Source organism: Neolamprologus brichardi, chromosome 22 (genome assembly GCF_056152115.1).
Source record: "Neolamprologus brichardi isolate AB-2024 chromosome 22, ASM5615211v1, whole genome shotgun sequence".
In the NCBI taxonomy this organism is placed as follows: Eukaryota; Metazoa; Chordata; class Actinopteri; order Cichliformes; family Cichlidae; genus Neolamprologus; species Neolamprologus brichardi.
Genome location: NC_142124.1, coordinates 3,540,395 through 3,557,268, shown reverse-complemented (window position 1 = coordinate 3,557,268; position 16,874 = coordinate 3,540,395). Strand labels below are relative to the sequence as shown.

General features: G+C 45.4%; 1 protein-coding gene across 1 annotated transcript; it reads right to left on the bottom strand.

The window, feature by feature from the left end:
• LOC102782680 (E3 ubiquitin-protein ligase TRIM21-like) lies at positions 1-1,668 on the bottom strand. Its single transcript, XM_087835395.1, has one exon. The coding sequence runs from the start codon at positions 1,666-1,668 to the stop codon at positions 1-3; it is 1,668 nt and encodes a 555-aa protein (XP_087691521.1).
• Between the last annotated feature and the right edge of the window lie 15,206 nt (positions 1,669-16,874).

Here is a 16,874-nt window from a genome sequence, read left to right as displayed (position 1 = left end):
TCAGTTCATCAAATAAAATCTGTTGATTGACTCGATTTGATTGACAGGACAGTTGATTAGAGGTGCTGAGTTTTCGCCACCATCATTGAGACAGGGACTGAAGTATGGGTGGAGTTTCTGAATGAAGGAGCAGCCAGTAAAGGAGTAGATAAGAGCTGCAGTATCCACATCATAAAAAGAGACCAGACCTTCGTCATAATCCACAAACACCCCCACCTTCTCAGGACCAGACTGAAGACAGAGACGGACTGACGGGCTAGCAAAAGCTCTGTACTCATTTCTATTTCTCAAGCCTAAACTCCAGAAACCATCCTGAGGAGTCAGCGTGATTTTTCCCTTCCTGTTGACCAACTCGCTGGCCACTCCTAAATCCCAGGCAGTCTTTCCTTTAACCTGAACCTCGAAATAAAATCTGCCTGAAGATAAACTCTGCTTTCCTAAAACATTAGGACATGGAGAGAATCTCTGTGGGATGTCTGGAAGATTCTTCCTCACATCACCACAATGCACCTGTTTTCCATCATCAGATAGGATGAGTCTCGAATTTGCTGTATCAGGATCAAGAGTCACATCCACTGCATGCTGCTGGACCCTCTCCAGCTCGGCCTCAAGCAGCTTCTTCTTCATGCATTTCCTGAGTTTCTCCTCCAGCTGAGCCACAGCTCTAACCACAGTTCCCTCATATGAAGGTGGATGAACTCTGATCTCTGTCCAGTCCTTTGCGGGTAGAACAGTTTTCAGGGATGAGAAGCTTTGGAGGACGTGTAGGTGGTCTTCAGAGTGTGAGAGCTGCTCCATCTGAGAGCTTGTCTTCTTCAGCTCAGAGATTTCTTGTTCCAGATCCTTGATGAAGCCTTCAGCCTGTTTCTCTGTTGTCTTCTGTTTGCCTTTGATCTCCTTCATGAGCTTCTTCATCCCTCTCTCAGCAGACTCCTGCAGAGCAGTGAACACCTGGAAACCTTCTGCTTTCTCTCTGTCTGCAGAATCTTTACTCATCTTTACTGACTTTTTGATCTCCTGAATCTTCAGTTGTCTCTTCTGGATCATCAGCTGAATTTCAGCCTCTGTCTTCCACAGCTCTGCCTTCTTTCCCTCATATTCTTCTCTCAGAGGAACAAACTCATGAGTCTTGTGTTTGAAAACAGAGCAGAGCGTGCAGACACATGTCTGGTCGGTCTTACAGAACAGCTCCAGAGGTTTATCGTGCTTCTTACACATCCTGCCTTCCAGGTTCTCCAAGGGCTCTACCAGATGATGTCTTCTCAGACGTGAAGCTGTCTGATGAGGCTCCAGGTGCGCCTCACAATAGGAGGTCAGACACTCCATGCAGGACTTCAGGGCCCTCAGTTTGCTTCCCGTGCAGACGTCACAGGGAACCTCTCCTGCTACGGCAGCTTGTTGCTCTGAGCTGGCAGACAAACTCTGCAGCAGATCATTCCTGCAGATCCTTTCTAAAACCTTCCTGGTCACCTCCACAGCTCCAGGAAGAGTGTAGGTGTGCACCATCAGGTCCACAGTGTCCCGTCTTTTTGCCGTCTGCAGTCGGCTCTTTTTGATGGTTGGTCGACTTGCAAGGACTTCTCCCTGCTGCAGGCGCCACTTAAAGCCTTCAAACTCATCGTCTGTTAAATCTTCCAGGGTGTTTAGGAGCTCCTCTGGTCTCATCATGGCTTTCTGATGAAGTCAGAAGAATATTTTAGCAAATATACATTTGGGAATATCTCCTGTACACATTAACAACAAATATACTTTTTTCCTTTTTTCTGTGGGTCTTTTATGAATGAATTAAATTGTGTAATTTAAACTTTTTACTCAAAACGTGTTCGATGAAAAGCAAGGCAAGAAATGAAACCAGACTTCTTCCTGGTGAGTCGCTTTTTCTGGCAGGGACACAAATCCTGTGTTTTCATGACCTCACTGAGATCGACAAATGCAAATAGCTACATATCCCCTGATGATGCTTGTAGATATACTTGAGTTTTGATTTGTTCTGTCTCTGTGTCACGGTCCCGGGTTTTGGATCCACAGTTTTCAATTACAAACTTTAAATTCTTGTCTTTATTTAACATTCTGTTTTCAGTCTCATTGTTCATTATTCTTTGAGTATTTGTTTCAGTGTTTGGCTGCTTTCAGCAGGTTCAACTTTTATTTTGTAGTGTCTTGTTGTTTCCTTATTCTTCTGTGTGTCAGTTTTGTATCTTTGGCTGTATCCCAATTCAGGGTCTGCAGCCTTAAAGTACGCAGCCTCAACGGTCCACAAGAGCCGCGTACTTAAAGACCGCTAAGGCCGGAAGTGCGAGGCTTGTGAAATGGGATGGTGTAGCCTCCGTTGCGCTGCCCAGGTTGCCTAGCAATCACGATACAAACAGCTGGAAACGTTTCATACAGCTTTGTTTGACAGAAATGAAGGAGAAAATCTTTTGTTCATTTGTTTGTTTCTACATGAGCTTTGATCATTCTCTGATTAAGCTCAGCTATTGAAGGGCGTATATTTTAAAGTAAAGGCTTTAAAACCAAGTTAGTACAAACGTCACTAATGTCACATAACTTTGCCGACATGTGGCCAACAGGAATGTTTTAATGTTCTTCGTTATTAAACATTTGCACATAAATAAGTGACATAATATTCAGTACTTACTTAAAGTTTACTCTTCGGGCGCCCCTCATCCGCCGTTTTTTTCTGCAAAATTATCCACACCCACCGCCGCGCTATGCATTCTGGGATATGTTGGGCCACGAAGTCTACACCGCCACGTCCTTAAAATTCAGGGAAATAAAGGACGCATTTGAGGGCCGCATTTCGAGCAGCCTTCGAATTGGGACAGCCTTCGTCGCGTCGCGGTGACGTAATCGGCCTTAAAATGCGGCCTTTAAGGCTGCAGACCCTGAACTGGGACACAGCCTTTGACTCTTTTGTCTCCAATAGTTACTTCCTGTTTTATTTTGATAGTCTTTTGTCACTGTGCTTTATTTTGTGTTCTACTTCTCTTGTCTCATCATCCCTGATTTGTTCCTGCTCCACCTGTTTCCTCTTACCTCATTACCTTTTGTGTTTATTGTCTCGGTTTCCCATAATTCCTTGTTGGACATGTGTTTCCTGGTGTTTACTCCCTAAGCTCCAGTAGTATTATTCCTTAAAGCTCCTGGTTTTGTGTTTTGTTTCTTGTGTTTTTTGGACTGTTTTTTTTCTTGAACTAAACAGTAGTCAGCCCTGCGACAGACTGGCGACCTGTCCAGGGTAGCGCTGTAACTTGCACTATTTTATCAACTGATTCACACTATACCCAGGGTTTGCCTCTTATCCGTATTTTAATTTTATTACAGTACAGTACTCAGTTTTTGGTAACCATTGGACAATGTTGTGACTGATTGTTTGTATATGTGTCTTTCTTGCTGCTGTTACACCCAAATTTCCCCTTGTGGGACAATTAAAGGATTATTCTATTCAATCCTACCCCGCCTCTCGCCCTGAGACAGCTGGGATAGGCTCCAGCCCCCCTGAAAAGGATAAGCCGAAGCAAATGGACGGATGGACTAAACAGTATTAAAGACTCGCTTTATGTTCACCTCCATCTCTTGCGTTCTGTATTTGCATCAGCAGACTACAAACTTCATTCAACAAACCTGATTGTGACAACTTTATGTACTTATTGCCATATCTGGTAGATTTTACAGACTCAGCTAGCGGAAAGAAAATGACTTTATATAAAAACTGTGGTTTGTGACACTGACTTTTGCTACAAATAACAATAAAATGAATAAGCATAAATGAATGAAACTTCCTGTTTGATGAAAGCTGGAAATATTCAGTTAAAACACAATAAATATCAGGTGTACTCACCAATAATCAGGTTCAGGTCAGATGCTGGGAAATAAAACATGAAGTCAGTTGTGTTTTCTTCAGAGAGAAGCACAGAGATGCGTCTCGACTGCAGCTCTGTCATCCACAAACTTTAAGGTGAATCCCGTCTGTCTCGTCTCGCTCCGCCTCTTACTGCACCTCTGTTTTCAGGTTTGTTTCCTTCTGCAGGTTCAGACACGATCACAGATGCATACATGTGAAACAAGCAGAGTTTAAAATGTTCTCATTTAATTTGAATTTTTTTGCAGCATAAAAGAGCCAGTGTTGGTAAAAGCGCTTTGGAAGCATGAACATGTTAAACTGCAAAACTCCTCAAGTAAGAAAATGTAACAAAAAAGAAACATTTCAGATTTTTCTCCAAGTACATTTTTATATTTGTGTTCCATATGATCACTTGGGGAGTAACTTTACAGCAACACTGCAGAAATGACTGACCCGAGAAAAAAAACCTGTACAGTCTAACTCTGCATTAGATTCCAGATGTTTTTTGATCTTCAGTTTTTCACTGTGAACACTTAGTGACTGTTAATAAAGTGACTGCTCATGATTGCCAGATTTTCTATCATTAAAATGAACTGAAATCCCCGACTTGAGGGTTGAAATAAAAGGAAATAAGTCACAATGAAACAGTGGAAGTGAGGTGACTGATTAAAGGACTGATTTATTTATTGTAAAGAGATGTAAAATTCTCAGTTTTCCCTCTCTGATCGATAACATTGTGAGACCTACACTGATGTTGAAATAGCTGCCGTCTCAGTGTTCAGCACTAACCTGTCATAATCTAAATTGTGTTTAAGTAGCAGAAGTAGTAGCAGTACGACACATTTAACAACAGGAGGCGTCATCGTGACAACAACCTGAGACAACAGCATTAATGGAAAAGACAAATTCTTGGAGAAGTCAGAGAGTTAATTTTCTGCTAATTTCTCGTATAATTGTAAGTAAGATTTGACAAAACAAGTGTTTAAGATCACTAAAATTGAAATGCATTGTGGTAATATGAAGAACCAAAATTAGATCAAGGCTGTCCAAATATTTATGGAACTAACTGTAGTTCCAGCTTTATGTAAATATTTCCACCTGCAAATAACTCCACTCGCAAAACTTCAATGATTATGTGTTTTTAAAATTGTGTTCTTTAAATTAGTCTTAATGTTGGCCAACAAAATGGACAAACAGTGAATTTGTTTTTAAATTGAGACTGTTTATTGATTCTGTCTTCAGAGTAAAATCTTTGTCTCACTGAAAATAGAAAATGTAGAACTTAAAAAAGGTTTATATTTGTTACATTTTCATAAAGGTTTTAAACGGTCTCTTAGCTTTTTTTGTTCTCCCTGTTTTTGTTTTCCTTTTGCGTTCATGGTCCTAAGGGTCACTTAGAAAAATGACTTGTCCACACCTGGTTCAGTGCGGTTCTTCTTTATGATTTGGTCATTTTTTGTTCATATTTTGGATGATATTTCAGTGCTGACAAGGTTTGAATGAATGTGGGCAAAAAGTATCCTGGGAGGAATGGTATATTTATCACATACATGTCAATAATAAATGGACGCCTCCATCTGCTGAGGATGGAGGCGTCTCAACTGAAAGCTCCTCAGCAGGTACTGGCTGTATCTCAGGGTGAGATTGTTTCATCAAATGTTTAGATTATTTAAAATAAGACTTCTTGTTTTCTTTGGGTTTGTCAGGGTTCCTGGGTCGGTGACCCAGTGTTTTCAGTTTTCCCACATCAATGTTTCCACTTCCTGTTTTTTCCCCATGTCAGCTTGTCTCTCGTGTCATTAGTCAGATTATGTTCAGCCCTGTACTCACCTGTTTCCAATCAGTGTCATCATTCAACCTGTGTATTTAAGTTCCTCGGTTTCACCAGTTCTTTGTCGTGTCATTGATGTTATGTCGTCGTTTCCGCCAGCCAGCCAGCCAGCCAGCCACTCAGTCCGTTCGTTCGTCCTTCCTTCCTTCCTTCATTCATTCAGTCAGTCGTCCAGCCAGCCAGCCAGCCAGCCAGCCATTTCCTACCTCTGTTCTGTTTGCTCACGCCATCACAATAAACACCAGTCTTCACCTACCTGTGAGTCCTGCGTTTGGGTTCCTTCTTCCTCGCCTCAGCAACCCCTGACAGGGTTGTATTGAGTTTAATTTCAAATATGTTAATGAAAGTCTTTTTTGCTTACCTGATTATTCATATTTAACAAATCATAGATCATATTGATATCATCTAGTATGAAACTAAGGTCAAAGGTCAGGATACATTTTGAAATAACAGTTCCACTTTGCTACCTCTTGACTTTCTCTAAAAACAAAAATAAAAAAAGGGGGGAACAGACTTTTCTTTTAATGTATGTGTTCATTTATGATTTTCTGTGTGTGTGTGTGTGTGTGTCCTCAGTGAACTGTATCAGTCTCTGCAGTATCTTCCAGCTGCAGCAGTCACTTCAGTTTCTGTTCAGTCTGACTGAGGGAGGTTTTTGTACGACTGTTTTTCACTGTGTGAACACATACTGACTGTTGATAGCATGAAAACTCTGACAGTAATAAACTGCTGCATCTTCAGCCTGGACTCCACTGATGGTCAGAGTGAAGTCAGGGTTTGATCCACTGCCTGTAAAACGAGCTGGAATCCCTGATTGTCGATTGTTAGCAGTATAAATGAGACGTTTAGGAACTCCTCCATCTTTCTGTTGGTACCAGGCTAAAGTGTAAGAGTTATAAACATCCTGACTGGTCCTACACTTGATGCTCACAGTTCCTCCCACAGCAGAGCTCACTGCTCCAGGCTGAGTCACTGTGATCTGTCCTCTGGACTCTGAGGACACAGAGACAAAAACATAAAGCAGCTTCATGGTTTTGTGGGCTTCATTTCAGAGGGACAGATGTTGATAGAGGAGAGGAGTTTGATTCTCTGGACTTTACCTGTGAAGCAGCAGCAGAGGAGAGTCCAGATGAGGACGCAGATCAAAGTCATGTTTTTGATGAGGAGGATTTCTGTGGCTTCTGTTGTGATGAAGGACAGCTGTCAGTCATCCAGTGTTCAACTCTCAGGACTATAAACTCTCCCAGAGCACTGGAGCATGGTGCTGCTGATGCAAAGTGCCTCTCTATGGAAATCATCTGACTCACACCAGTGACTTGGATCAATCTGATGATGCTTTTCATCAGTGAATCATTCAGTTCATCAAAGTATTGAGCAGAAGCATTTTAAAATAAATTTAGGAAAGATTTAAGTTTGTTCTTCAGAATATATCTCATTTCAAATGATCTTCTGTTATTTGAATGTTTTGTTTTATGGTCCATTGATGGATTCACAAGTTGATCATAATATTTAGTAAGGATATATCTGGATTAATTTTTTAACAGTCTTTAAATATATGAATTAATGTGATCACAACTGTAATAAGTTTCTGCTGTAGAGTAGCTGACCTTAGTCTCAGAGAGAGTGAGGAGCTCAGACATGTGGAGGTACAGTAACTGCTCCTTTGCTTCAAAGGAGTTCTTGTAAAACACAAACAGATACAGTCACTATTTTTAAATGACCTGTTATCACTGACAACACTACCTATAAAACCTCTTTCTGTAGCTATATGATCATAATCATGTGACATGTAACAGTGGGGCAGATCAAGCTTAAATGTTCACTGATGTTGATGTGAAGTTGAGGATGGTTAGTGCGTGGTTGGAGGATGTGTTAGTGCGTGCGTGTGTGCGTGTGTGCGTGCGCGTGAGGGGGGGAGGGGGGGGGGGGCGCGAACATTTTTCTGTAAAACAAAGGGGGGCCCAGCGAAAAAAGTTTGGGAACCACTGCCTTAACATATGCATATGTTTCATAATCAGAGTTCATTGTATTTACTAGTTCCCTAAGGAAAGTTTCCCATTGAATGGCTCCATTTAGGTTAAAGCGGAGTGTATTTATGTTAGAAACGTCCCCAAAAGTCATAAGTATATGGTATACTAATGACTATAGTTGGATATGCTTTGTATTTTTAAAAATAGTATCATGTCCCTTTTTCAGTATAAATCTATCCATGAAGTCTGTAAACAATTTATCAATGATCCCCACACTCAAGCAAGGTGTATAAAAGGCTCTGGGATTTATGTCTGTTCTGCAATATTGTGTGGGGTGGAGTCGTAGGAAATGACGTAGGCAGAAGTTGGGGGTAACACGATGCTACTCGAGAAGGGGAGTTTGTTTTCCGTGTTAGTTCTGTTTACCTCATAAGCTGTGTTCCTGGTTGCCATCCTTCACGGTGATGCTCCGAGTGTTAAGTTCATGACTGGAAGTAAGTTTCCTTAAATATGTTTATTTTCCGATTCTGATGTTGGCCGCGGCTTTAGTTACATTCTACTGCGTTGTAGCACCGCATTTTCATCTCGTGACTAGAGGCATGTGCCGCTGGCCGCCGCCATTATGTAGTAATTTTATTCGGCCACACGATGGCGCCAAAGTCCCTTTGTTTACAGTTAGAGTGGATGTTTCGGCTATGTATGACATTCTCACTGTGTTTATTGTGGCCTTTCTGTGTTTGGAGCAAGAGATGTAAGATTGGCATAGTTCAAATCATATATGTTGTGTTATGTGTATATTCAGATGGATGTGTTGGTTTATTTCATTTAATTCTTTATGTTTATCTTAGTGAAGCTGTTGCTGTATATATTTATATACTCATGGCAACTTGTTTGTTACTACAGACTGCTGGCAACACTGAGCATCTAGGTGGCAATAAAACAGCTGGCGGTGACAATCCAGCAAAGTGGAAGCCTGTTGTCCGCCTTCCTGTATCCTGACCGATACACCATCTTGTTAGCTGCTGAACCTAAAAGAACTAGCCCTCACCAAGTACTCCTCAACATTGGTCCTTTGAGCCGGATACAGTTATCAAGATGGAGCCAGATGGAGCGACATGTCCTGATGCAAGGCCTAAACGCCATACACGTCGACCAAGCCAGTTTGAGGACTTTGATGTTAACTATACAGGCCACCCCTTTAGGGAAATGCTGCAGTGGGATACCCCACAGCCTCACACAAGAAGCGGGAGAGTTCAGCCTCAGTATAGTCATACGCCACCCCTCTACAGTGACAGGGATGGGGCCTATTACAACACACCCCCTCCACTGGGAAGGAGTGAACAAGATGTGGACCTCAATAGGAGCCTCTCACCTGAATTTGCACCTTCCAATTGGCCAGGGTCTTCAATACACACATTTCATACAGAATTCAGAGCCTTGCAGGCCGAAAGACAGCAGCTACTCCAATCACAGCAAGTTTTACAGGAGGGCCTCAGAGAACTCAAGGAAGCAAAGAGTGACCTCAGAGAGCTGATTGAAGTGGCTCACCTGCTGAGGAAGGATATGGCTCAGCTGACTGCCTCACAGCATAGCACCAATCATCCCCCCAAGCGCGGTTCAGGAGAGATATACACCACCCCTGAGACAATGCCACAGGAGGAGGATGAGGAGGTGTGGCCCGACCCACCACCATGGCCTGAACCGTCGGAAGAGTTGCACACAGGATTCTCCCAAATGAAGGTTGACGAACAATACTCCGATGATGGTGTACAGTACCACCCTCTACCCCGCACAGCATATTTCGCTGGTGAGCCTTCGCTGCCAAGTCATCGCTGCACCCCATATCAGGACCCTGTGGTTAAAGATGGAAACACGTTTCATGCGCCTCCACAACCCTCTGTGCCACCCCCCTGCTGGGCACCAAGTAAGACAGGTTTGTTCCCAACCAAGCCTGTTCCAGCCAGTTCCCCCTCTCTTGTCACTGGAGTAACCAGTGGGCACTGCAATAACCCATCTGCTCCTCTTTCGGCTGAGCTAGTGTACAGGGGGCCCAAACCAACCATTCCAAGGTTCATTCATTCTGATCCCTCTGAGTTTGCTAGGCTCCGCATGGCTTTAGAGAACCTACTCCCTCCTAATGCTACTGAGCTCTTCAAGTATCAGATACTTGTGGACCACCTCAAACTAGATGAAGCTCGACTTATTGCCGATGCTTACCTGAACTCACCCAAGCCTTATACTGACACCATGGCAGCCCTCCACGACAAATTTGGACAACCTCATCAGCTCGCCTTGAGAAAGATAGCAAGCGTCCTGGATGGTCCTGAAGTAAGGCGAGGTGACACAGTAGCCTTTCAAAGGTTCTCCCTTCAGGTGCAGTCACTAGTTGGGCTGTTACAAACATTAGGACTGGAAGGAGAAGTGGAGTTGAACTGTGGGTCCCACGTTGCCCGACTAATTAGTAAGCTTCCTGCCGAACAGAGAGCTGATTTTCGTCGACACCAGTTTAAGCAGCCCGGGAGCACCTACACTCTGTACGACCTATCTGCATGGCTTCGTCAGGAGTCCTGGTGTCAAGGATTTGACGGCCAAGCAGTGTTAAGAAGCAGTAGAGAAAGGACCAGTGTAAAGGCTGAGGCCCGTCCAGGCCGACAAACCGTGACAGTCCTACATAACCTAAAGGGGCCATCAGAACACACGTTTCCACCAGTGAAGAAGAGTCGAGCTAGAGGGAAGGTCAAGAGCAAAGCCTACTGTGCCTACTGTGAGAGCACAGAACACTATTTTAGCCAAAGTGATGATGTAGCCAAGCTCTCCAAAGAGGAAATAAAGGACTGGACACAGGTCAACAAGCTATGCTGGCGCTGTGCCCGAACTCATTTAGCTGCTCAGTGCATGCTAAAGAAACCTTGCAGCCGCTGCCAGGGTAAACATCTGCTGGCTCTTCACGAGGTAAATGCCAGGACAGAAGGAAACAATGCTGGCATGGCTGCAAAGGAGGAAAGCTGCCTAACCAGTTCAGCTTCGGGCTCACTCTACCTTGATCGCCATGGGGCTGGCAATCGTGTCATGCTGAAGATTGTACCTGTGCTTTTGAGCCATGGAGAGCGGACTCTAGACGCCTTTGCTATACTTGATGACGGTTCAGAGAGGACCATGCTGCTCCCTGCTGCCGCAAAGACTCTTGGTCTGGCAGGCATCCCGAAGGACCTGCCATTACGAACCGTCTGCCAAGATATTCAGATGCTTCATGGACATACCGTATCCTTCAGCGTCTCTGCTGCTACCAATCCTGGATCCTACTACAAGATTGATGGAGCGTTTACAACTGATCGTCTCAACTTAGCTCATCATACCTATCCTATCGACCAGCTGAGAAGGAAGTACAAATACCTGCATGGGATCCCGGTCCCTGCCCTGAAGGAAGCCAAGCCTCTGCTCCTCATTGACCAGCCACACCTGATCACCCCCATAGAACCAGTCCGCCTCGGCCCACCTGGAGGCCCAGCAGCAGTCCACACCCAGCTTGGTTGGACCCTTCAAGGGCCAAGTCTTTTCATGGGGCGACAGACCCAGCCGGTCCTATCCCTGTATACATCCGCCCAATCAGACGAGTTGCTCAAGCATGTGGAGCGGCTCTGGCAGGTGGACGTGGTGCCTTACCGATCCGAGAAAGAGGTCACTCGGTCGAAACAGGATCAGCAGGCTGTGGCCCTGCTCGAGGCAAGAACAACTCGCAGGATGGTGGATGGAGTCTTCAGGTATGCTACACCTCTACTCCGTCACCCACAGATGCCGCCACTGAATGCACCAAAGGAATCAGTCATGCCCATGCTTCGAAGCACAGAAAGGCGCCTGCTAAAGGATCCCAGTCGGGCTGATGCCTACAGGGCAGAAATGCAGAAGCTGATCCAATCAGGAGCCGTGAAGGAAGTTACGCAAGAGACTTCGCCCAAGGAGAACTGGTACATACCGCATCATCTTGTCAGTCATAACGGGAAGAATCGCCTGGTGTTTAACTGTTCCCATAAATACCTTGGACAGTCCCTGAACCAGTTCCTGTTGCCTGGCCCTACTCTTGGAGCTTCCCTGCTGGGGGTGCTGGTCAGGTTTTGTGAACACCCCATAGCTGTGAGTGGAGACATCAAGGGGATGTTCCATCAGGTACTGCTCCTCCCTGAAGACCGGCCCCTGTTGAAGTTCCTTTGGCGGGACTTAAAAGTGAATGAACCCCCTAAAATCTTCGAGTGGCAGGTCCTGCCATTTGGGACAACTTCAAGCCCCTGCTGCGCCACATCCGCCCTGCAGCGTCATGTGATGGAGCACACACAGCCTGACGACAGCCTGAGATTCTCCATTGAGAGGTGTTTCTACGTAGACAACCGCCTACAGAGTGTTGGCTCACCGGAAGAAGCTAGAGATCTGGTGGATCGGCTAAGAGAGTTGCTGAAATCAGCTGGCTTCGAGCTACGTCAGTGGGCTTGTAATGATCCAAGTGTCCTGAGCCATTTGCCTCCAGAAGCTAGATCACAGAGTCTGGATCTGTGGCTAGCCGAGGACAAATCCAACCCGCTAGAGACCACGCTTGGGCTCAGCTGGGACTGGAATACCGACTCCTTGGGTTATAAGCACAGGCCCGTGTCCTATGAGATGCCAACCCTCAGAAACATCTATAGAGTCCTAGCCTCAAAGTACGACCCTTTGGGCTATCTGTTACCCTTCACCACTCGGGCCAAGCTCCTCCTCAGGCAGCTATGGGATAAGAAGCATGGTTGGGACGACTCGAATCTCCCCTCCACCCTCCTGCAAGCTTGGTCTGACTGGGAGGTGGAGCTTCAGTTTTTACCTCACCTTACCTTCCCACGTGCCTATGTTCCTGCCAGTGCTAACTCAAAGGGGGCCATCCGTGAGGTGCACATTTTTGGGGATGCTTCTGAGAAAGCTTATGGAGCGGTGTCCTATATGAGGACTGTAGAACAGGATGGGCAAGTTCACCTCACCTTCATCCTAGCTCGGTCCCGGGTAGCCCCCAAACGAGCTCTCTCTATTCCCCGCCTCGAGCTCTGTGGGGCTTTGCTGGCAGCGCAGCTGGCCAGTACCTTGAATAGGGAACTCACCTCAACGATTGAAAGAACAGTCCTGTGGTCTGATTCGACCACTGTTCTTACCTGGTTGAGCTCACAGTCCTGCCGCTACAAGGTTTTTGTAGGAGCCACGGTAGCTGAGATACAGGAGTTGACGGAACACTGTACCTGGCGCTACATAGACTCAGAGAGTAATCCAGCGGATGATCTGACGAGAGGGAAGGCCCTGGCCGAGCTCAAAGTGCCTAATCGGTGGTCAAATGGACCCCCCTTTCTGCTCAACAGTCCTGACACATGGCCAGAGAACCCGAGCTCCGAGCCCAGTAATGACGAACTTGAGCTCCGGAAGACAGTCTTCTGTGGAAACTCTATCACCTCCACACCTACCTGTCAGGATGGAATGGCGTGCAAGACTTGGCAGGAGCTCTTGGATGTTACTGTCAAAGAGCTTTGTGGTCAGGGACTCTCGACTGCACCATCTAGTGCCGAGGACTATCAGAATGCTGAACAGGCAATCCTTCGGCAGGCTCAACAGGAGTCATTTCCAGAGGAGTGCAGATTGCTTTCAGAAAGGAAATCTGTCTCATCCAGAAGCCGCTTGCTTACCCTGGCACCTGAACTGGATACCTCAGCAGGCCTCATCAGAGTAGGGGGTCGGTTGCGACGCCTAGAAGGTCTTGACGGACCTATATTGCATCCGATTGTCCTGGATCCTTCACACCCTTTCACACGGCTGCTTATCCAGAAATATGATGTTGATCTGCATCATCCAGGCCCCGAACGGGTCTTCGCAGAGCTGCGGAGGTCTTACTGGATACTGCGTGGAAGAGAGGCAATTAGCAAGCACCAGCGAACCTGTCCTGAGTGTCAGCGTTGGAGGGCAAAACCCTCTGTTCCCAAGATGGCTGACCTTCCTGCTGCTCGGCTTAGACTGTACAAACCAGCCTTTTACTCAACCGGTGTTGACTGCTTTGGGCCTATGTTTGTGAAGGTAGGAAGACGTCACGAGAAACGCTGGGGAATCATTTTCAAGTGTATGACGACGAGGGCGGTACATCTGGATCTCCTAAGTAGCTTAGACTCGGATGCGTTCCTCATGGCCCTGAGGCGATTCATAGCCAGAAGAGGGACACCGGCAGAGTTATGGTCTGACTGTGGGACCAATTTCAAAGGGGGAGAACGAGAACTCAGAGAAGCCTTTGCCAACATGTCAGAGACATTGCAAGGGAGGCTCGCCCATCAGTAGATCAGATTCCAGTTCAACCCCCCGGCAGCCCCACATTTCGGAGGTGTATGGGAGAGGGAAATCCGTTCAGTGAAGACAGCTCTGCGCACATGTGTGGGTTCCCAACCTCTTCACGAGGAGGTACTCCGTACAGTTCTGCTGGAGGTGGAATTGATCCTTAACGTAAAGCCCTTAGGCTACGTTTCCACCGACGTAGCCGATGTGGACCCTGTGACACTCAATAGTCTCCTCATGGGGCGGCCTGATGGATCACTACCCCAGGTGGTCTACTCAGAGACAGAGAACCTCAGTCGGCGACGTTGGAGGCATTCACAGATTCTTGCTGATCAGTTCTGGGCAAGATTCATCAAGGAATACCTGCCTGGCTTACAGGCGAGGCAGAAGTGGCAGTCAACTCCTCCTGAACTTCTGGAAAAGGCAGTTGTTATGGTTGCAGATCCGCAGCTGCCTCGAGCCTTGTGGCCAATAGGCCATGTGATCAAGATTCATCGTAGTGATGATAGACTTGTCAGATCTGCTGATGTGAATGTTAATGGACGTGTTTACACCAGACCAGTTGCTCGGTTGGTAGTTTTACCTGCCGTGCCATCGGAAGACAGCGATACTGAGAAGAATAGCAAGTCGCCTCCCAGAGCTGATTAGGGAGCCTTTTTTGGGGAGCAAATGTGTAACCACATTTGGGGGCGGCTGTATAAAAGGCTCTGGGATTTATGTCTATGTTCTGCAATATTGTGTGGGGTGGAGTTGTAGGAAATGACGTAGGCAGAAGTTGGGGGTAACGCGATGCTACTCGAGAAGGGGAGTTTGTTTTCCGTGTTAGTTCTGTTTACCTCGTAAGCTGTGTTCCTGGTTGTCATCCTTCACAGTGATGCTCCGAGTGTTAAGTTCATGACTGGAAGTAAGTTTCCTTAAATATGTTTATTTTCCGATTCTGATGTTGGCCGCGGCTTTAGTTACATTCTACTGCGTTGTAGCACCGCATTTTCATCTCGTGACTAGAGGCATGTGCCGCTGGCCGCCGCAATTATGTAGTAATTTTATTCGGCCACACGATGGCGCCAAAGTCCCTTTGTTTACAGTTGGGTGAGTGGATGTTTCGGCTATGTATGACATTCTCACTGTGTTTATTGTGGCCTTTCTGTGTTTGGAGCAAGAGATGTAAGATTGGCATAGTTCAAATCATATATGTTGTGTTATGTGTATATTCAGATGGATGTGTTGGTTTATTTTATTTAATTCTTTATGTTTATCTTAGTGAAGCTGTTGCTGTATATATTTATATACTCATGGCAACTTGTTTGTTACTACAGACTGCTGGCAACACTGAGCATCTAGGTGGCAATAAAACAGCTGGCGGTGACAATCCAGCAAAGTGGAAGCCTGTTGTCCTCCTTCGTGTATCCTGACCGATACACCATCTTGTTAGATGCTGAACCTAAAAGAACTAGCCCTCACCAAGTACTCCTCAACACAAGGGTTATGTTTAAATTCATTATTTAAGCACAGAATTCTTTATTTCGATGCGCGTGGCTCTTGTGGTCTTCCATAATAAAGAGTGATATGAACATATTTAGAACTTACTGGAATGAAAATGTCTGGAGCACACCAACAGATATTTGGAGATGGAAGAGAACTGGATATCAGCTCGTCTCACAGCTGCTATCCAAAATAGACGACTTCTTTTGGTAACATCCGAGACATAAGTTGCCTCATGTTGCTTCCAGGTGGGGAAAGAATGAAAAGATAAACCATGTCAACAAACGTCTAGAAACTAACTCTAGTGATGTTCGATTCGTGAACGAATCGTTCAATACTCGAGAATCACTTTACTGACTCGTGAATCATGATTCACAAGCCCAACTGACTCACTGACTCATCCCTGTTTCTGTTAGCAAACTAATTCGCTTAGTAGAAATATATCTAGCTTATAATTAAAATTGAGGGGACACAACAGCCAGTTTCCTAACAAAAGCATTTCTGCTCTGAACTGGAAGAAAAAACCCTGAGCAGAAGCTCACATCAAGAAAATAGCTCCTCGGTTCACAGTAGCATCGCTCTGCTAACATGCTAACAGCACAGTTGAGCTACTCGCCCCCTCCCTTCCTGTGCTGAATTATAGAGCGAACGAATCACTCACTCACTCACTCACTAACCCCCTCCCTCCTGTGCTGAATCGTAAGCGTAAGCGAATCACTCAGGACTCACTAACCCGATCCCTCCTGTGCTGAATCGTGAGCGTAAGCGACTCACTCATGACTCACTAACCCCCTCCCTCCTGTGCTGAATCGTAAGCGTAAGCGAATCACTCAGGACTCGCTCACCCCCTCCCTCCTGTGCTGAATCATAGAGCGAACGAACGAATCACTCACTCACTCACTCACTCACTCACTCACTCACTCACTCACTCACTCACCCCCTCCCTCCTGGCTCAAAGCTTCTTCTTCTTCTTGGTTGGCAACCAATGTTAAGGCGCATTACCGCCCCCTGGCTCACAGCTCAGTGGACAGTTAGATGAGAAAATATATATTTAACACATTTAAGGAAAATACAAATAAAATACAAATAAATACAATAAATGCTTATTAAGCAATTTTGATAGGAAATTGCTTAATTTTAGAAATGTTTTTGCTCTTTTTTGCTCTATAAAATAGTTGTTTTTTTTTAGAATCATTCATCTTAGCAGTGGGATTTACATGAAAAGAGAAACAAATTAAGTTTGAGTGAAAATGTAAATTTTTTGCACTCTCTGGTCAACTGACTCAGTGAATCAAATGACTCAAAAAACTCGATTCACTTTGGTGAGTGACTCATTAAAACTCGATTCAGTAAAAAGAATCAAATTTACCATCACTAACTAACTCCTCACAGCGCTTCGTTACATTTATTGCCCTGACGGTGC

Bases quoted from the DNA above. Each gene is read 5' to 3' on its own strand.
- LOC102782680 (XM_087835395.1), bottom strand. From the start codon at position 1,668: ATGATGAGACCAGAGGAGCTCCTAAACACCCTGGAAGATTTAACAGAC.